This window comes from Hypanus sabinus, chromosome 1, assembly GCF_030144855.1.
Source record: "Hypanus sabinus isolate sHypSab1 chromosome 1, sHypSab1.hap1, whole genome shotgun sequence".
In the NCBI taxonomy this organism is placed as follows: domain Eukaryota; kingdom Metazoa; phylum Chordata; class Chondrichthyes; order Myliobatiformes; family Dasyatidae; genus Hypanus; species Hypanus sabinus.
Genome location: NC_082706.1, coordinates 38,388,457 through 38,410,835, shown reverse-complemented (window position 1 = coordinate 38,410,835; position 22,379 = coordinate 38,388,457). Strand labels below are relative to the sequence as shown.

At 47.4% G+C, this 22,379-nt stretch overlaps 1 protein-coding gene across 1 annotated transcript in view; it reads right to left on the bottom strand.

The window, feature by feature from the left end:
- The window catches only part of pou2f2b (POU class 2 homeobox 2b), a 78,779-nt gene that overhangs the window by 10,263 nt on the left and 46,137 nt on the right, over window positions 1–22,379 (bottom strand). Inside the window, exons 8-13 of the mRNA XM_059977061.1 lie at window positions 14,937–15,028; window positions 13,636–13,821; window positions 13,120–13,261; window positions 8,140–8,288; window positions 7,198–7,377; window positions 644–710 (exon numbers count right to left, since the gene is read on the bottom strand). Coding sequence (XP_059833044.1) covers window positions 644–710; window positions 7,198–7,377; window positions 8,140–8,288; window positions 13,120–13,261; window positions 13,636–13,821; window positions 14,937–15,028 — 816 coding nt within the window. The remainder of the gene's footprint in view (window positions 1–643; window positions 711–7,197; window positions 7,378–8,139; window positions 8,289–13,119; window positions 13,262–13,635; window positions 13,822–14,936; window positions 15,029–22,379) is intronic.

The window sequence follows — 22,379 nt, the reverse complement described above, 5'->3', positions numbered from 1 at the left end:
CTATATATATCTCTCTCTCACTATCTCTATCTCACTTTATCTCTTCCAATATGTGCTGAGGATGTCCATCTCACCTCAAAACCCTGCCCCTCTCCCCTCCGAACACTCCCCTGGCCCTCTCCTATCCACAATCTCTCCCTCCCTGCCCCTCTCCCCAATTAATTCACCCCCTTCCTTCTCTCCCTCTCTTCTGACCTTCTATCCCCAACCCCAACCCCCTCGCCCACCCCTCTCCCTTGCCCCTCCCCACCCCAACTTCCCCTGGCCCTGGCACCCCTCCCCTGCCCTTTTCCCCTACCACCCTATCTCCTCATGCCCCTCCTGCTCCTACTGGCTCCTTTTCCCTCCCATGTCCCTGCCCCTCTTTCTTCACCCCTCTACCCCTCATCCTTTCCCTGCCCCTCCCACTCTAACCTTGCCAAACTTCTCCCATCCTCTTCCTCTCCCTACCCTACACATGACCCTGCCCCTCTCCCCCTCCCTCATCACTCTACAGCCATTATCCCCAACCCTCAGTCCCCTCCACCCACAGTATCTTCCTTTACCTCATTCCCACTGCACCCTGTGCCCAGCCCCACCATACCCTCCCCGTCTTTCTCTTCCCCCCCACCCCTCTGCCACAGCCCGCCCACTCCCCTGTTACCTGTTGTGCTGAGGCTGTTGGAACTCTGTGATACTGGCAGGTTCAAACCCGTGGGCTGAGGCGAGACCTGGAAGGGGGCAGTAAACAGATCAGCCATCAGATGGACACTGGGAGGGGTTGGGTGAGCCAGGGGCTGAAGACGTGCCAGAGACTACACGTCATTAGGAGTCTAAGGAGATCTGGCATGTCATCAAAGGCTCTGAAAAATTACTACAGCCTTCTAACCGGGCGCATCACTGCCTGGATTGAAAGAGTCAGCAGAGGGTTTTAGACTCAACAGCGTAACCCTACCCATCATCGAAGACATCTTCAAAAGTGGGTCCTGAGGTCCTAAGGACCTTCACCATGCAGGATGTGCCCTGTTCTATCAGCAGGTAGGGACTACTGCAGCATGAGGGCCCACACTTAATATTCTAGGAACGGTTTCTTCAGGAACTCCTCTCCCATCAGATTTCTGAACTGTCCATGAATTCATGAACACTAGGTCACTATTTTGCACTATTTATTTTTCTATTGCAATATATATTTTTAAAGCTCACCAATGCCTTTACTTCTTCAGGAGACTAATGGAATTTGACATGACCTCGCCAGCCCTAGCCAATTGTTATTGATGCACCATAGAAAGGATTCTGTAGGAATGGCGCAGTCACTCGCAGTTGCCGTAAGAAACTGCAGAGAGTTGTGGACACAGCTCAGTGCATCATCGAAGCCAGCTTCCCCTCTGTGGACTCTGTCTATACTTCTCCCTGCCTCAGTAAAGTAGCCAAGTTATTCAAAGAGCCTTCCCATCCCGAACATTTCTCTTCTCCCCCCCCCCCCCGCCTCATGAGTGGAAAATACAAACGGCTAAAAGCACGTACCTCCAGGCTCAAGGTCAGGTTCTTGTATGATATGATGAACTCTTGGCCTCACAATCAACCTCATTATGGTATCATTTACCTGAACTGCACTTTTGCATTAGTTTTTACACTTCTTTGTTTTTATCTTGTTCTACCTCAGTGCACTGTGCAATGATTTGATCTGTATGACCAGTACACAAGACAAGCGTTTCACTATACTTTGGTGCATGTGACAATAATGAACTAATACTAAAATGTCTTTCACTGTCCTGTTGCCATAAAATGAAGTTCACAACATAACATCAATGATTCCAGGAATGAAAAAGTTATCACATGAGGAACATCTGGCAGCATGTTAAAAGGCCTGAACAGTTTAGATATGGCAAAGTTATTTCCCATGGTAGGGGAGTCTAGGACAAGAGGGCACAACTTCAGGATTGGAGGATGTCCTTTTAGAACTGAGATGCAGAGAAATTACTTCAGTCAGAGGGTGGTAACTCTGTGGATTTTTTTTTTTTGCCATGAGTCATTGGGTGTATTTAAGGTAGAGATAGATAGGATCTTGATTAACCAGGGCATCAAAGGGTATGGGGTGAAAGCAGGGGAGTGGGGATGACTGCAAGAATTGGATCAGCCCATGATTGAAAGGCAGAGCAGACTCGATGGGCCGGATGGCCTACTTCTGCTCCTATCTCTTATGGTCTTATGGTAATAAACCTGATTCAGGTACTGACCAAGCAGTAGCAGGAAGGGAGGTGGCTGGCCCAGGACAGCAGCAGAGGCTACACTCTTTCAGCGGCTGGCTAGAGCCCAACACCCCTCACTAGGTCTCCAGATCACGGCTGCCTGTGAGCACTAACTATCACCCTGCAGCCAGTGCGGTCCACGAGGCACAGTGAGGAGCAAGACTGACCCTTGGCAAGTTCGAGGCATATCCACTGGAAAGCAAAACTTCGTACTGCCAGTGAATCAAATCTGACTTGAGGAATATTTAACAGAGACTCAAGAGACTGCAGATACTGGAACATGGAGCAGTAAGCTAACTGCAGGAAGAACTTAGCAGGTCAAGCAGCATCTGTGGGAGACGGGATGGCTGTGGTTTTGGGTGGAGACTCTGCATCAAGCTCTTGAGAGATATTTAAGTATGCTGTGAACAGATAAGGGAGGTTCAAGGAGATTAGGGTCTGCACATGGACTCTCTCTGGAGAACTTCACAGGCAGGAGCCACAGAGAGGGACTCTCACCAGAGTTACAGGGGGCAGGTAGTAGGGTGACCACCAGCAAGAACAGAAGGGGTAGGCAGAGGGTGCTGGTTGTTCCCTCACTAACATGTATCTGGTTTTGGGAGAGGGTGGCCTTTCAGAGGAGAGCAGCAGCAGCAGCCTGGTCTGTGGCTCAGTGACAGCAGGGAGGAGCTGTAGTGATGGGAGACTTGATCGTTGGGAGATTCTGTGGCCACAGGATGGTGTGATGCCTCCCTGCTGTTAAAGTTGAGGATGTCTCTAAACAGTTGCAGGTCATTCTCAAGGGGGAGAGCAAGCAGCAGAGCTCCTCCAGCATTTTGTGTGTGTTGCTCAAGGTTTTCATTATCTGCAGGATCTCTCGTGTTGCTTCATCTTCTACATTTGCCTCAGCTTCCTCAACTCCCACTGGGTCCCACCTCTCTGGTGGAGGGTTTAAAGTCATCTGAGTAAGTCCAGCAGAGCTGGTCTCCTTCAGCTCAAGTGTAACCCATCCCTCTTGTCCATGTCACCTCTGTTCCAGGAGACATCCCAACAGTCCAAGGCCTGACTCCCTAACCTTACAGCAGCCCCTTACCACACATTCTTTTGTCCTACCCTTCTTTTAAAGTTCAAAGTAAATTTATTATCCAAGTATGTACATGTCACCATATACAACTCTGAGATTCATTGTCTTGTGGGCATACTCAATAGATCTATAGTAGAATAATAGTGGACTACAATAAGATAGGTACAAATGAACAATGAATATTTTGTATTTTATACATATTATTAATAGTCCAGTTTTGCTAATCTATACTATATACCTTCATTGATGATATATTATTTTATGCATAAAATTGGAAAATCATTACTAGAACTGAAGGATTCAGTGACAGTGTTTCCACGCTGTTTGGATCTGCTCAACAAACATTAAAGTGAAAACTCCAGAAGGGAAGGAATAAAAAAATTAGAACAACATAGTTGGGCAGCAATTTTTTTTTTCTAAAATTAACAAGCTAAACATTCTGACTGCAGCTTGGTCTCAATGCACTGAGATGCCTCAAAAAGCACACCACTGTAAGTGCTGCATCTACAAAGCCTGTGGACCTTTCCCTTGGTCATGCTTTTCCAGTGTAGCCAGGTCAGCTGAAGATAAGCCCAGGGTCTCCAGACATTATGTTTTCTGCTGAGCTTTGTCACTCATCAGCTACGGGCAACTTCTTGTGAATGGTAATAGTTCTGTCCATTGTTGTCTAAACTGGATACAATTAGTAATCTCCAAAATAATCATTCTGAGCATTTGGAGGAAAAACACACAACAATCCATGGGAAATAATGCAAAAGGAATCAATCTATGTGACAAAGAGTTTAGTTAACTGGCTTTGTATTCTTAAGGGCATTTTCTGTGGAGTAAACATGCTTTCCCAAAATATTTCCTTATCTTTCTTTGCTGGAGAGTCTAACAGGGAAAGAGAAGAGCATTGGTTGAAATTAGTCAAAGTTCCACAGCTGGGCCAACCTTCAGTGGAGACCCAGAGGCATATGCAGCTGCCAAGAGCCATAGATGAAGAGGGTGCACGCTGCAAAAATAGCCCTGGCGCCACGCAATGTATCCCAATGTTTAACCATTCCTGGCTACAGTTCCAAACTAGTACTTCAAATGGCATTACAAAAGGGAATGTGGAAGATGCAGGGAGAATTATATGCCCAAGCGGAATATCAAAAATTCAGAAGATGTGCAAGTTGTCCTTCACCAGAGCTCATGGACTTGAGTTGCCAGCTCGTTCTTTAAACAAAACCTGTATTCACAATTAAAAAATTACGCAAAAATAAACCATTCAAAGTCTTTACATTCCTGGGCAATGCATTTAATAGTGTCAACCATAAACACAAGAGGAAATTTCTGGAAACACAGAGCAACACACACAAAATGCTGGAGGAACTCAGCAGGCCAGGCAGCATCTATGGAAATAATTGAACAGTCAATGTTTCAGGCCGAGACCCTTCAGAACTTGAAAGGAAGGGGGTAGATGCCAGAGTAGAAAAGTGGTGGGGTGGGGGAAGGGGAAGGAAGACTAGCTAGAAGGTGATAGCTGAAGCCAGGTAGGTGGGAAAGTAAGGGGTTGAATCTGATAGGAGAGGAGAGTGAACCATAGGAGAAGGGGGAGATGGTGGGGCACCAGGGGGAGGTGATAAGCAGGTGAGGAGAAGAGACAAGAGGCCACAATGGGGAATAGAAGAAGAGGGAAAAGGGAAGGGGAAAAACATTACCAGAAGGAGAAATCCGTGTTCTTGCCATCAGTTTGGAGGCTATCTAGATGGAACGTGAGATGTTGCTCCTTCACCCAAATGAGGAAACCATAGACCAACATGTTGGAATGACAATGGGAATGGGAACTAAAATGGTTGGCCTCTGGGAAATTCCAGTTTTGGCGGATAGAGGTGTTTGACAAAGAGCTCCCCCAATTTACTTTGGGTATCACCAGTGTGCTTAGACAGCACTGGTCACAACAGACAACCCCAAAAGATTGGCAGGTGAAGTGTTGCCTCACCTGCAAGGACAGTTTGTGTACCTGAATGGAGGTAAGGGAGGAGGTGAAAGGGCAGGTCATTTGCAGGGATATGTGCCAGGAGGGACAAATGAACAAGGAGATCTTGGAGGGATCGATCCCTGTGGAAAGCGGAGAGAGTGAAGGGGAAGGGAGGTAAAGACGTATTTTGTGGCAGATCCTTTTGAAGATGGCAGAAGCTGCAGAGAATGAAGTGTTGGATGTGGAGGATCATGGGGTGAGGACAAGAGGAACACTATCTCTGTAAAGGCATCAGGAAGAGTGGATGAGTACAGATGTGGAATGGAGGAAATGGAGGAGATGTGGGTGAGGGCTGCATCAATGGAGGGGGAAAGGAAACCCAGTTTTGAAGAAAGAGGCATCTCTGATGTCCTGGAAACAAATGGAGACAAATGAACTGAGAAAAGGGAATGGCATTTTACAGGAGACAGAGTGGGAAGAGATACAATCAAGATAGCTGTTTATAAGGTAGGTTTATAAAAGAAATTAGTAGACAGTCTGTCACCAGAGATGAAGACAGAGAAATCAGGAAAGGGAAGAGGGGTGTCAGAAGTGGACTAGTGAATTTAAGGAAAGGGTGGAAGTTGGAGGCAAAGTCAATGAAATTGAGGAGTTCTAGGATGGGTGCAGAGCAGGAGGAGTTGGGGAGCATTACTGGGTAAGGCTTGCCCCATGCGGGTGTTCATGGCCACCCCTTGAGCTAGGAGAAAACTAGTGTAAACTTAATTTTTCAAAATGATGGCCCATTGCCATGCATGTGGCTCCCCACAGTGGTACATCAATACATTATTTTGGGGGCTTCCCCACCCAATGCAGACTTTCCCTGTCCTGTAGTGGAAGACCCCTGGACTGGGGGCACCTAGTCCATCAAGCCTGTGCCACCATTCAACAAGATCATGGCTGATCTGGGCATGGACTCAGCTCCACCACCTGTCTTTTTCCAAGAACCCTACTATGCAAAAATCGATCTCACTGTGTATGAAGTGTATTTAATAGGGAGCCTCTACTGCTTCTATTAGCGGAGAATTTCACAGATTCGCTCCTCTCTGGGAAAAGCAGCTTCTGCTCATTTCCATCCTAAATGTACTCCCTCTGAATCTTGAGGCTATGTCCCTTAGTTCCAGTCTCACCTACCTGTGTCTTGTAAGTTTTATATGTTTCCATTTCACAGGTTTCTGTAAGATCTGCTCTCAATTTTCTGAATTCCAGTGAGTATAGTCCCAGGCTACTCTGTCTCTCCTTATTGATGAACCCCGTCATCTCTGGAATTAACCTGGCGAACATCCTCAGTACATTGTTCCTCAAGTAGAAACCAGAACTAAAAGCAGTACTCCAGGTGCGGCCTCACCAGTACAGCTGCAGCATAACTTCCCTGCTCTTTAATTCTAGCAATGAAGGACCACATTGCATTTGCCCTCTGTTGCACTTGCAAACCAACCGTTTGTGATTCACGCTCAAGCACCCCCAAGTCCCTCAGCAATCCGTCACTATTTACATAACAATATCTGCCTCGCCCTCCTGTACCTGGAATGTGCCATTTGGCAGTGTTCCCTTACGGATACCTCACTGCCGGGTGACCAACGAGCTTTGGGCAGGCCACAGGGCATCTTTCATTGCTGATAATCTTCCAGCAGCATTTAGCGTCCATCTCACTGTCCTCCCCCGCCCCAGGAACAGCTCATAGATCAGTTTACACTACTGCTGGGGATGAACTGGGACACGGGACCCTTGCGGGAGCCCCCATCCACATTGCGCCTCTTCCGGTAACTCTCATAGCCGGGCAGAGGGTGTCCCGCCTTCCCCCTCCCCTGGTGCAGCCACGGCAGCCCGGAGCTGCGCTCCACACCCCCCCCACGCTGCAGCACGAGAGGCTCCTGGGATGGAGTGGGGCGGGCAGGTCACTCTAGGGTGTCCCCACTCACCATGTGTGTGCTGTAGACGGACGGCTTGCTGTGGGTGTGGGGAGTCAGGCCGCTGTTGCTGGCGGGGTTGATGCGCTTCTCCTTCTGCCGCCGGTTGCAGAACCAGACGCGGATCACCTCCTTCTCCATGGTCAGCTGCTCGGCGATCAGCTGGATCTCCTCCGAGGTGGGCTTCTGGTTCTGTCCGAGGGAGGGGTGGTCACAACTAGTGTCACACACAAGCCCGGAGGGGCGGGCTTCTGATGAAACCCCCCCCCCCATGCTCCAACAGCCTCACCCCCACACCCCACCCCTCACAGTCTGACCATCAACCACACCCCTCACCGACTCCCTCCCCCAACAATTCCACACCCTCATCAGCCCAAACCCTCTTCTGCACAGACTGACATCAACCCTTGCCCACAACCCCCACACCACCGTTCCCCACCCGCACCCTTCCACCCCCACGCAAAATGTACCACACTGCCATTCCTACTCCCCACCCTCAACACTGACCTTCCCCACCGTGATCCCTTCCCTCTAAGCCCCCTCCACCCCTCGATCTACCTACCCATCAGACGACTCTGTCACCAGACTCACCCCGCAGTAACATATTCCCTGCCCAGGAGTGTGCTGAGCCCAGTCCTGTATAAAATACTGCCTGTCCATCAGTCATAAACACAGGAGATTCTACAGAAGCTGGAAATCTAGAGTAACACACACAAAATGCTGAAGGAAATCTGTATCTATGGAGAAGAATATACAGTTGGTGTTTCAAGCCGAGACCCCTCACTGGTCCCGATGAAGGGTCTTGCTTCGAAACATTGACTGCTTATTCCTCTCCGCAGATGTTACCTGACCAGCTGAGTTCCTTCAGCATTTTTTTTGTGTACTATGTTGTCCGTCAGTGTGGTGTCCCACTTCTGTGTAAGAGACACTCTGCCCTCAGTCAGGGATACCTACCGCCAGGAAGCTCTTCTCTAAGGCCACGCGGACATTGGTCTCGATGCTTGTTCGTTTCTTCCTGCGTCGTCCCCCCATCCCCTCCATGCCGACCGGCGGGCTGCTCAGTGCGTTCGGGCTGGGCAGCGTCGAGTCTGCAGACATGTTCTCTGCCGGGTACACGGGGCAGGTGAGTATGACAAGAACCCGTCACCATTTCTTCAATCCCTTCCCTCTGTCCATCTCTGTTCCTTGCTATGTCCCTCTCACTCCTTTCCCTCGGACTTCTCAGTACATCCCAGCCCCACTCCTGCACACCCAACCCCCCTTTCATTTTGTGAAGCTGCATCGTTTATCCTCCATCCCTTTCCATTCTACTCCCTCCATTTCTACTGTCACAACATCCGTACTCCCCCACTCACCTCCATCCCTTTCATTCCATTCCCTTATGCAGACAGGAAAACTTCCCAGTGCAGACGAGGGGACATCTCTCCCCTACCACCCGATGATCCCCAGCTTATCCTTCTACCATCACACCCTCTGTGCTCCCTCACCCAACTCCAGCCCTGGTGTGCCTATCTCGGTCTCCACCGCCCGTCCCCACCCTGTCCCCTGGACAAGTGCAAGAAGCTCATCAGTTAAACCAGGGCAGGAGCCAAGGAGTCCATGGCCCTGGAAATGTTGTAGAACCGAAAGGCCCAGGTGCACATCATTCCCATATGCAGGCAGGGAAACTTCCCAGTGCAGACGAGGGGACTTGATCTGAAACATCGATTGACCATTCCCCTCCATGTATGCTGCCTGACCAGTTCCTCGTGCACCTCAAAGTAAGTTTTATTATCAAAGTACATATATTTACGTATAGGTATGTATACAAACTATGTATATATATTTGTGGTTCAGGATGTCACTGAGTCACTACAGAGAGGGTTTGGGAGGTGGAGGATGCACAGAAAGAGGCTGTGATCTATCCTGAAAGCAGTAGCATAAATAGAAAGAGGGAAAGAGTCTTAAGGGCAGTGGGAGCACTGTGAGCAGATTTGGGTCCCTTATCTAAGAAAGGATGTGCTGGCATCGGAGAGGGTCCAGAGGAGGTTCATGTGAAAGGCCCTCAGGAGCTTTGAGGAGCATGAGGAGTGTTTGATGGCTTTGGGCCTTTGCTCGCTGGAGTTTAGAAGAAAAAGGGTAAATCTCAATGAAATCTATTGAATATTGCAAGGGCTAGATAGAGTGGACTTGGAGATGTGTTTCCTATACTGGGGAAGTCTAGGACCACAGGGCACAGCCTCAGATGTCCCTTTGGAACAGAGGTGAGGAGGAATTTCTTTAGCCAGAGAATTCATTGCCACAGACAGCTGTGGAAGCCAAATCACTAGGCATATTTAAAGTAGAGGTTGATAGGTTCTTGATTGTAAGGGTGTCAAAAGTTACATGGAGGAGCCAGGAGAATGGGGTTGAGGTGGATAATAAATCAGTCCTGATCAGACTCGATGGTCCAAATGGCCTAATTCTGCTCCTGTGTTGCTATGGAACTTCAACAAGGTGGCAACCTTCAGATTATACTCTGTGCCACGTCCCAAGGGGCGGAAGACCAAGAGGATAATGTGGATATATGTGCTGCTGGAGAAGGGGTGGAGGGAGGGTTTTACAGACCTTAGCACTGAGATCAGCTCTGGATGGCAGCAGCAAAGCGAGTCGTTAAAAGAACCGGGGCTGAAGTCCTCATAGAAAGAGCCACTGACTCTGTGGTGTGGGGAAGTTTAAACTGATTTAGCATGGGGGATGAAGTACTGACAAGGGGAGACTGCGTGTAAAACTCTAGGGAAGTATTTAATTGGGGGAAGGGGAATTAGACAGAAACCAGGGAGCATAAAGTGGGAATGGATGTACTTAGGGAAATGTACAACAGAAATGTGGAGGTTGTTAAGGAGCACTTTGGATGGGTTTGACCCATTGAGGCAGGGTTGACAAGAGATGTGGAACATCTAGTCAAGAAGGAATAGGAAGCTTACTTCAGGTTTTGGCAGTAAGGTTCAGATAGGGCTCTAGGGAGTCACAAGGTAGCCAGGAAGGAGCTGAAGAGTGGACTTGGAGAGCTGGAAAGGGGACGAGTAGGGTTAAGGAAAACCCCCAAGACATATGTGAAGAATAGGAGGATGGCTAGAGTGAGGGTGGGACTGATCAGGGATATGAGAGCAAACAGGTGCCTAGAATTGGAGGAGGCAGGGGAGGTCCTTAATACTTTGCTTTAGTATTCAAGATTGAGAGGGACCTTGAAGTTTGTGAGTAAAGTGTAAAATAGGCTGATATGATTGAACATGTCAATGTTAAGAAAGAGAACATGCTGAACCATTTGAAAAGCATTAGGATAGATTAGGCCCTGGGGCCAGTTAGCATACACCCCATGTTACAGGAAGCGATTGCTATATTGTTGGCAATAAGCTTTGCATCCTCACTGGCTATAGGGGTGACTCCAGATGATTGGACGGTGGCAAATGTTATTTCTTTGTTCAAGAAAGGGAATAGGGATAACCCTGGAAATTATAGACTGGTGAGTCTTAATTCAGTGGTGGGCATATTATTGGAGAATATTCTCAGAGACAGGACTTACAAGCATTTGGAGAGACATAGTCTGATTAGGGATAGTCAGCACTGCTTTCTGAGGTCATACCTCATGAGCCTGACTGAATACTTTGAGGATGTGACAAAGCATATTGATGAAGGTAGAGCAGTGGATGAGGTATATATGGCATTTGATAAGGATCGCTATCGGCAAGCTCATTTGGAAGGTCAGGAGACATGGGATCCAGGGAAACTTGGCTGTGCGGACAAAGAATTAGCTTGCCCATTGTAGGCAAAGGGTGGTAGTACAAAGAGCGTAATCTGCCTGGAGGTCAGTGACCAATGTGTTCCAGGGGTTCAGTCACTGGAGTCAATTAAAAGAGAGATGGAACAGATTTCTGGGTGTCAGGGAGATCAAGGTCCAGCGTTAGTGCAGGAAAATGGTGCCGAGGTAGAAGATCAGTTGGAGAGCAGCTGAATGGTCTCCTGTTCCCGTTCCTGTTCCATTTGCTCTTATGGTCTGGTGTATCCAGACAACTGAAAACATGTCCTTCTGGAAAGGAAGTCTGGTGCCTTGCCCCAGTCTAGGCTACAAGGGGCTCCGTACCACCACAGTGTGATGAGAGGTAGATACTAAATGCTGCCATTGGCCACTGATTTCAGGGAAGGGGGTGGTGCACATGCTCGGGTCTACATTAATGGTGCTGAGTTTGAGAGATTGTGAGAGCTTCTAGTTTCCAGGAGTGAATGTCACCAACTGCCTGTCCTGGTCAAACCACAATGATGTCACAGCCAAGAAAGCTCACCAGCATATTTACTTCCTCAAGGAACGAAAGAAATTTGGGATTTCCCCGCTGACTCTAACCATTATTTATCACAAACCTCCCCACCACTGAGGACATCTTCGATAGGCAATGCCTCAGGAAGGTGGAATCCATCATTAAGGACCCTCGCAATCCGGAACCTGTCCTCTTCATCGGGGCGGAGGAACAGGAGCCTGAAGACGCACACTCAATGCTTGAGGAACAGTTCAAGGTTTCTCAGCCCGGCACACCTCAAAGAATGGTGCTTAGCCCACTGAACTATTCTCTCTACACCCACAAGTGTGTGCACAGCTCAAACACCATCTATACATTTGCCAATGACACAGCTACTGTTGGCAGCATTTCAGATGGTGACAAGAAGTGAGATGGGTCAGCTGGCCGAGTGGTGCTGCAACAACAACCTTGTACTCAATGTCAGTATGACTAAGGAATTGATTGTGGACTTCAGGAAGGGCAAGGGATCACACACTAGTCCTCATGGAAGGATCAGCGGTTAAAAGCATGAGCAGCTTCATGTTCCTGGGTGTCAACATCTCTGAAGATCCTGAGCCTGACATATTGATGCAATATAGACATAAAGAAGGCATGGCAGCAGCTATGTTTCATTAGGAGTTTGACCAGACTTGGTCGTAACCCAAGACTTACAAATTTCTATAGATGTACCGTGGAGAGCATTCTAACTGGCTGCATCACCGACTGGTATGGAAGGGACACTGCACAAGGTCAGAAAAAAAATCTTCAGAAGGCCGCAAACTAGCCAGTTCCGTCATAGACACTAGCCTCCCCACCGCTGAGGACATCTTCAAAAGGAGACCCCACACCAGGGCGGCATCTGTCATTAAGGACACCCATCACCCTCTTCTCAAGAGGGCCTGCCCTCTTCTCATTGCTACCACCAAGGAGGAGGTACAGAGGCCTGAAGACACACTCTGTTTTAGGAACAGCTTCTTCCCCTCCGCCATGAATGGACAATGAACACTGCCTCACTATTTTTTTCTTCTTTTGCTCTCTTTTTCTATTACTCACTTAATTTAATTTATTTTTATATATATTTATTATTGTAATTTATGATGTTTTTATTATGTAATGTACTGCTGCCACAAAACAACAGATTTCACAACGTATGCCAATGATCCTAAGCCTCATATTTAATAAATAATGATATTTCTGAACAGTCGATGAAACCATGAACACTACATCATTACCCATTTTGTGCAGTGTTTACTGTGATTTAGTAATACTTTTTGTATGGCACTGTACTGCTGCCACTAAACAACATATTTCATCAATATCTCAGTGATAATAAACCTGATTCTGGAGAGCAGAATATACTGGTTACCCTGCTCCTTTACACATTGTAACCCTCACACCATTAGAAACAGCCCAAACCAATATCACCAGCCTCCCCTACTGCCCTCACAGCCTTGCCCAGCCTGCACCGATGAAACCCACCACTCGGTCACATTCACCACCCCCGCCATCCCCACTCTATGTGCTGTACCGTCAACCCACAACCAGCTCTGCGCCACGGACTGCTATCCCATTCAGCACACCCGGGAGGTGGGACTGGGTCTGGGATATGCCGGCCTTGCCGGGGGCATTCGTGACCACTTACCTGCATCGTTCAGCCACTTCTCCAGTAAGGGCTTCAGCTTACACATGTTCTTGAAGCTGAGGTTCAGGGCTTCGAAGCGCGAGATTGTCGTCTGGCTGAAGTCATTGCCGTAGAGTTTCCCCATCGCCAGCCCAACGTCTCCCTGAAGGAAGGTGACAGCCCAGAGGGGCGAGGTTGGAAAACTCACAGCATGCGCAGAAAACTGTTACAGAACAGCTATAGCCCACCCAGGAGACAAGGTCCATTACAGCACAGTTACAGCCCACCCAGGAGACAGGGTCCATTACAGCACAGTTACAGCCCACCCAGGAGACAGGGTCCATTACAGCACAGTAACAGCCCACCCAGGAGACAGGGTCCATTACCGTACAGATACAGCCCAGCCAGAGTTGGAGATATAGCCAAGCATATTACAGGGCTCCGTGTCCAGTTGTGATCCCAGAGGGTTGGGGACAATCCCGCTACCCTCACCCACCAACTGCTCTCTACTCCCACCCAACCTCCCCCCAGCAATACCTGGGTGAAGCCTAGCTTGATGCGTCGCTGTTTGAAGGTGCGGGCGAACTGTTCCAGCTCCTCCAGGTCGCTGGGCTCCTCCTGGTGGGACACGGCCTCCACGCCTTTAGTGGTCGGTGGGTGGGGGAGTCCCTGCGGGTGGGGCTCGGGGGCCATTGGGCAGGCCAGGGCTGGCCGGTTCACTGCCTGCAACGCAGAGAGGGCTTCTCGTTACCACTGGGAGGGGGGGAGTGGGAAGGCCTCGCCCAAACCTCCCATTTCCAGCCTCTCATACTCCTCCCTCTCAACCCCACCCTCATCAACGCCTCCCTCACTGTTCAAACTCTCTGTGTACCAGCTCCCCGTCTCTCTTACCCCTCCAGCATCCCTTTGTCCCTCCTCTCCTCCAGCCCTTCCGCCTCTGTCCATCTGCCCCGTCACATGTCAACAATCATTTTCCACCCTCTTCCCAATCATTTCTGCATTCTTACCGCCTCTGCCTCCCCTTTCTGTCACCAGCACCGCTCACTCACCCAGCACTCCCTCACCCCCAGCTCCTCTCCCCAACCCACCCTGCCTGTATCCCCATCCTCAGCCACTCACTCCACCCAAGGGGATGCCTCAACCCATTGAACCAGCCCCTCCATTCATGCTTCAATCAAGCTAGAACTGTCCCCATGCTGCCCCCTACCCCCTCATCTATTCCCCAACAACACCTAACTGCTGCAGAACAGCTGATGAAGTGGCCTCGAGCTGCCCTTGGTGGAGAATTCAGCAGCTTTTCCTTGCTCATTCCCCACTCCCTCCCTCCTCTTCCTTTCTCTTTGCTCATTCCTCCCTCACCTTCCTCACTACATCTTTCCCCTCAATCAACCCCACCTTACCTCCTCTCAGTCACCCCCTCTCCTTCCTCTCCCCACTCCCACCACTTACCTCTCTTCCCCCTCTCTCTCCTCCTTTCTCCTGCCTCTCCCCCTCACTCTCTCCCTTCTCTCTTTCTCCTCTCTCACTATCCCTCTCTCTTCCCCCCACCCCTTGCTCTCTCACTCACTCCACCTCCAGCAGACGCACAGTTGTGGAGCTCCCAGGCCATTCAGCCTAGTGTGACCCTGCCATCTCTCCCCCTCCTGCACCCTACCCCCACCCCATGCTCCCGTTGTAAGGCAGGAGCAGCGTGCCTCCGGTGACCCTCAAACCCTACCCCAGTCCCTCTGTGCTCCATCCCTGACCCACGTGTGCTCAGGTCTGTGCCAGCCCCTGGGGCCACTCCCTGCCGCAGTGCACAGTGGTGGGGGGAGGAATGGGAGAGAGAGGGGACTGACCTGTGCTGCCAACCCCAGCCTGGGCTGTGCCTGCAGGAGTCCCCCTTGGTTTTGCTGAGGTAGCTGTAGAAGGTTTGGTGTCGAGAGCAGACCTGGGAGGAACAGAGAGTGTGCAGTTCAAAGTTCAGAGTTCAAAGCAGATGTATTATGAAAATACACATACATATACCACCTTGAGATTTATTTCTTGGAGGCCTTTTACAGGAAAAAAAATAATAGAAGTGATGAAAAACTATACATAAATGGACAAAGACTGTCAATAAGTTTGAAAAAACAGCCCCCTTCATGATACTGAGACCTCGCAGTGGCCATGGACCCTGTTAATCCAGCAGGAAATTCCCATCCGGAGGGAGGGCCGGGCTCTTGATAACTACTTTGTGCAGACAGAAGCAGGAGCAGAGGACTAAATTCCATCCTTGCTCTGTCCCAGGACAGGAACAACATGGTGCCGACCTGGAGAACAGATTGAGCAAAATCTAAATGGCTGGAGGGATTCAGCAGGTTGAGCAGCATCTGTGGAGGCTGTGGAATGACTGGTGTTTCACACCGAGACCCTGCCTCAGGACAGAAGGAAGATCGTCGTGATCAAAGCATTGATGGGTAGGGGAACAAACAGTGATAATGTTGGTCTGGATGACATTTGTGATGCACAGAAAAGCTGCTTCAAAAGATTTCTGTTTGAGATGTGGGTTAATTTGATTTCACTGTCAGATTGTGTGTATGCACATTCAAATGAGCAGAATGATTGTAAAGGCTTTGGCCAGGGTTATCTGGACTTCAGGACAGAGTTGAGTGGTCATATTGTATTTTGCAAAGGCATTATTTACTGAGTGGCTTCCAATTAACTTGTAAAATGCAATGACCCTTGTACATTTTGCTTCTCAAAATCTCTAAACTTAATGGTGCAATCTTGGTAATCAGTAATCAGGGTGAATTTAAAGAGACTTTTACAACGGAGCTGTGGTGACTTAGCAGGGATGATCTATGACTTTCTGTATTCTTGTGAATAAATATACTGACATTTGTGAAGCGTCAGTTGAGTGACAGACAAAGGAAGGCATGTATATTACTTCATGGCATCTGTGATGCAGACTCCACTTGGAAGAAGAGCTTGAAGCAGTAACAGTGCATTGTAAATTGGTGCGTTGATTTCAGAGACTTGATTCCAAGTGATTTGTCTCTTTGTAGCTTTACTCAATTCTCATTTTAATCACAATTTAACAAGGAACTGCTTGTGGATTTTTTTTTGGCCTAGTCTATTTACAAATCTGCGAAAATGACGTACAAAATGAAAATATGCCTCTGTTTGGTAAGAATGCTGAATGGCCACTGAGTTCTTGCCCTCACTCATTTAATTTACTTTTTAATAAGAAAATGAGTTGCTTGGTATGAATAAACATGAGTGTAAGAGAAAGGAAAAGGGCAGCTGGTAGGCAATGGGTGGAAGCTGTTATGTTTTGTAACTTCGGAACATTGAACTTATTCAGAAGAAGACACATGAGCCCAAAATGTGTCTAACTTCATGTTTACTTCGTGAGGCACACATGTATCAGTTACTAGTGTGACGACGTGTGCAATTCACATATTTTTACATATTACCTGTAATGAATTATTTAAACAAACAAGAATGCTTAATCGACGTATATACAAGATTACTTAAATACTACTGAAATATTAAATATACAACAATTCAATAATTCAATAGAGAATGCATCTTAAATACACAGAATATTATATAATACAACTACTATACACAGACAGACACAGCACAGTCATTTTTAAGTTGGCCCACTCAGACCTATCGAGGCTTTCTTACTCTTATGGGATGACGTCTTTCCAGACAAGGCAGGACAGACTTGTGGCTGTGAAACAATCTCAGGTTCTGGTTCTGGGCCCTCCTCCGTGGTGGTTGTAGGAAGTGACTCTGAGACTGCAGGAAGTGGTTCTGACAGCAGTAGCCACTTTTCTTCTCTAATAATTGACTCTGTTCCTCAACTGATCGATGAGTCATCTCCATGCGATACCAGACGCAAGCTCCACTGTGTAGGACAGTGGTCCAGTTCTGTCCTTAATCTTTCCAAGTGCCCACTTCCAATCACCTCTGTCAGACCCTCGCCGGGAATGATTGCCTAGGAGCGAAACATCGAACCTCCTTGTTTGAGGATTTGCCTCAGCTGTTTGTCCCACATACTCCTTCTGAGATTGGGTCTGAGGAGATCCGCGCATGAACGTAAAGGACGACTCGGGAACAGCATGGCTGGTCAGCGTGGCGGTTGTGGAGTGCGCTGCATTGAGACATGCGAGGGGGAGATTGGCAAGTTTCTGATTCAGTGTAGTGTTCTGCTGACAGTGCATTCTTTAGACTCCAGATAAACCTTTCCACCAAGCCCTTTGTGGTTGGGTGGTACAGTGCAGATGCAATATAACTTAATCTGTTCCTTTCTAAGAACGGCTGAAACTGTTCCCTCACAAACTGTGGTCCATAGTTACTGACTAAGTGTTCAGGAACATCAGTCCTTGCAAAGAGGCTTCTCAATCCATCAGCAGTGTGCAAGGCTGCAGTGGAGACCACTGGGAACACTTAAAGTCATACAGTCAGGGATCAGTACCACACAGAAACAGGCCCTTTGGCCCATCTAGTCTATGCCGAACCTTCTGGCCATTTTGTAGCTGCATCCCCTACCACCAAGAAATTTGTGCCCATGAATGGTCTAGCAAAATCCACATGAATTCTTCACCAGGGCAATGCAGGCTGTTCCCGGGGATGGAGAGGAGCTGCAGTAGGCATCTTCTGGAGGTGTTGGCATCCTGTACAACACAACATTGTTGCAACTCTCAAACCTCCCAAGGGCAAGTTTCACTGTTAAAAAAAATGCAGAACTGGAGTTTCTGCTGCCCATTCCAGCTATTTTGGGTTGCCATGTAGATCAGAGGCAGTGTTGGGTCTTTTTTAGTTTCCATTTGGATCATCTCTGCTGTAATACAGAGACTTTCAATTTGCGTTACGGAGAATATGTCGGGGAGTGACTTCTTTTGTAGATTTTCCTAGTACTTCCTTTTGCAAGGTTCAACAGAACAATCCATCGGCATTTCCATGATCAGTTGCCCTCTTGAATTCAATCTTGTAATTGCTTCCTCCAGAAACCGAGCCCATCTCCACACTCGTGCTGCTACTGTTAGTGAAACACCCTTCTGCGGATTGAAAATGGACACTCATGGTTGATGATCAGTAATGAGGGTAAACTTCCTCCCATAGAGGTATTGGTTGAAATGTGTTACACCCCAAACCAGACTTAGGGTCCCTCTGTCAATCTGTGCGTAGTTTTTCTCTGCAGTGGTAAGGGAACTATGGGGCATTCACTTCCATCACTCATAACATGTAACATGACTGACTGCAGCTTCACCATAAGGCGAGTCGACACAGGCAAGCTTCACTGGATAATGTGGGTCATAACGTATGAGAACAGTGTCTGACGTCGTTGTTTCCTTTACCTTTTAGAAATCCACCTTGCACTGCTTTGTTCATTGCCATTTCTTCCAGATCTGCAGTAATGAATTCAAGGAATGGAGCACAGCAGCCAAGTTTGGCAAGAACCTGCCACAGTAATTGACAAATCCTAAAAAGGACTGCGACTGTGACACACCTTTTGGCCTTAGGACATCCACCACCACTGCTTAAATTTTCTCAACGCACTTGTGTAATCTCCGCGCGTCAATAGTGTGACCAAAGTGATGTTTGGTTTAAAGAATTCATACTCGGCTTGTTGTGCATGGAGCCCATAATATTCTAATCTTTTAACCCCGTCTTGAGGTTTTGGAGAAGTTCCTGGGCATCCTTACCTGTAACAATGATGTCACCCAGGTAACACTGAGTGCCTGGGCAGCCTGGCAGCATTTGGTCCATAGTTTTCTGCCAGAGTGATTTCTGCTGATGTTACTCCAGAAATAAGTGTGTTATAGTGATAAAGCCCCTTGTGAACGTTCATGATGAAAAACACTTCGAACTCCTCTTCCATCTCCATCTGTGGATAGGCCACAGCTAAGTCCACTTTGCCCCACCAGAAAGGTTTGCAAAGATATCCTCTATCCTGGGAAGAAGGTATTGATCTACTTTCAGTACTGGGCTGGTGGTGACCTTAAAATCACCACAAATCCTGATAGACTCATCCTTCTTGGCTACTGGGATTACTGGTGCTGCCCAGGGGCTCCAATCAACCTTGGAAAAAATTCCGTCAGCCTCCACATGATTTAGCTCACTGGCTACTTTAAGGAGCTGGACAGGCTTTGTAAAACTTGGGTGCAGCATTTTCATTTAACCCTAGTTTATTACCTTTGAGTAAGTTTTCCAATACCATTCTTGGATACAGCTGTGGCATCATCCAGTACCTTTCATAATTTGCTTCTAGTTGACTCCATTACAGGGGATGGGGCATGCAAATAGTGGATGGATCTCCAATTAAGTTGTTGTTGCCTCAGCCAATCACAGCCCTACAAGGCTAGTCCTCCTGTTCTTACCACATACAAACTCACAGTGACTTGTTGGCTGTTGTATTTCTCTGTCACAAACGTCTTTCCCACAGGAGTCATCTTTTCTCCAGTATAGGTTCTTAGTTAGATCCTTGCAGGCATCAGTTCAGTATTTTTGAAATGTCACTCAAACTCATTTTGTGGACTGAATCAGCAGAACCAGAGTCCAATTTATTTGCCATTCGCTTCTAGTGTAAGCCATTTTGCTTGTCGATTGTAGGTTTTTCTTACATCATTGAGCCCATTACTAAACTGAGAATGCTCAGACAATCTCTTCAATTCAGCCACACACACTGAAATGGATTCCCCTTCTTTATGATTCCGCTTATGAAACTTAAAGCGCTCTGTAATCAACGATGGCTTCAGTTCTAAATGTTCTTGCATCACTTTCACGATATCAGCAAAGCAGTTAAACTTTGAAGTCTTTAAATCCAATTTACTAAGCAAAATTGGTACATATTTCCCATTGGCTGTTTCATTTGCTTCAAAATGCTGTTCAATTTGCTCAGTATATAAAATCAAGTATTCAAGCGTGTCAGCCATTTCTGCTCTTGTTTTAAATGATTACTCTCACCTGGAACTCACCCTTTAGGAAATTGTGAATTATTCTGCTTTTGACTTTATAAAAAAATCTCAGTCATGTCTTTCCTCCCGACGAACATGTGCTGTGCTGCGTATTTTTTAACTTGACTGTGTCTGCGCATGCTGGGCTGCATTTTTTTGTTGTTGCCACTCCTTGCTGTGCTTTTTTTTACACTTGTACTTGAACATACTGACTTCAATAGGTCAGTAGCCATCTTGGGTTTATTTTAAGAATACCTTATCACCACTGTTTGTTGCATTAAAAGTTGGGAACTACAAAGAATTTGAAGGGATCACCAACTGTCTTGAATGTTACAATGAAACTGAAGACTTGAAGGATATAATCGTCAAAAGCATTGTATAAATATTTTTTATTGAGATACAGCATGGAATAGGTCAATCAAGCTGCACAGCCCAGCAACCCCCATTTTAACCCTACCCTAATCATGAGACAATTGACAACGACCAATTAGCCTACCAACCGGTCTATCTTTGGACTGTGAGGGGAAGCCAGAGCACTGGAGGAAACCTACACAGTCATAGGAGAATGTACAAGCAGCGGCAGAAATTGAACCCGGGTCGCTGGTACTGTAAAGTGTTGTGCTAACCACTTTTCTACCATGCTACCGATCTTATCTGTACCAGGTGTCTGCACTAGAGAAATTCCTTTAGCCAGAGGGTGGTAAATTTGTGGAATTTGTTGCCACATGCAGCTGTGGAGGCCAGGTCGTTGGGTGTATTTAAGGCAGAGATTGATCAGTTCTTGATTGGACATGGCATCAAAGGTTACGGGGGGAAGGCGGGGAATGGGTTTGAGGAGGAGAAAAAAAAGAATCAGCCATGACTGACTGGTGGAGCAGACTTGATTGGCCAGATGGCCTAATTCTGCTCCTATGTCTTATGGTCTAATTTTGTTCATTTGCAGTCAATCAAAATAACAGGGTAAAGGTAAATTATTTAATGGGAATCTGAGGGGGAGCTTCTTCACTCAGAGGGTGGTGTGAGTGTGGAACGAGCTGCCAGTGGAAGTGATAGATGCGGGTTCAATTGTAACATTTGAATTTTGGATAAGTACGTGGATGGGAGGGCTATGGTCTGGGGTGCAGGTCGATGGGACTAAGCAGAAAAACAGGTAGGCAGGGACTGGATGGACTGAAGGGGATGTCTCTGTGTGGTAGTGCTCTACGATAAGCAGATAATGGTGGAGAGTGATACCTGGGTAACAAGCGTAGGGATGGGAAAGGTGAACAAATGGAAAGAGCCTGTCTGGGAAAGAGACGCAGCAGGAGTGTGTTACTTGCAATTGGCAAATTTATGTAATTGGGATGTAGGTTTCCCAGGGGGAATATATGGTGCTATTCCTCTAGTTTGTGATTGGCCCCACGGTGGCAATGAAGAATATTAGGAGAGATGGATCACTGAGGAAAGAATGGGAAGGGAAGTTCAAATGACTCATATCTAGTAGCTGGGGATGGCCACTTGGACAGAGAGTTGCCGGGTCTCTGCTTGGCCTCACTTGTAAAGGACAACAGTTCAGGAGCACTGAATGTAATGGAGCAGATTGGACGAAGTCAACCTGTACCTCTGCCACACCTAAAAGGGCTGTTTAGGTCCATGGATGGTGGTGAGGGAGGAGGTGGAAGGATAATCACCACCTCCTTATCGTTCAGAGTCAGAGTCAGGATTTTTTTTTATCACCGACATGATAATTTGCTGTTTTGTGGCAGAAGTACAGTTCAAGACATAAGTTGCAGTAATAAATGAAGTAAGTAAAAATTACAAAATAATACCAGTACTAAGGAACAGTGAAAAGCTTCTCTTGCATAATGTTCATAAAGATCAAATCATTACACACTGCACTGTGATGGTACGCTGGAATTCGGAAGAAGAAGAGGAGATCTCATTGAATATTGAAAAGCCTAGCGGATGTGGAGTAGATTTTTACAATAATGCAAGTGTCTAGGACCAGAGGTACAGCCTCCAAACAGGATGTTCCTTTAGATCAGATGAGGGAATTTTGTTTTAGCCGGGTGGGGGGAGAGGGGCGTGAAAATTCTGTAGAATTCATTGTCACAGATGGCTGTGGTGGCCAAGCCGTTGGGTACATTTAAAGCAGACATTGATAGGTTCTTGTTTAGTGTGTGTGCCAAAGGTTATGGGGAGAAGGCAGAACTGGGTTGAGAGAGAAAATAAATCAGCTGTGATTTAAGGGCGGAACAGACTCGATGGACCAAATGGCTTAGTTCTGATCCTATATCAGATGGTCTGGCCCCCATTCATGAAGGAGGGGGAACACAGTAACGGCAGCTTGGATAAACGTTGAGTGCTGGGGCT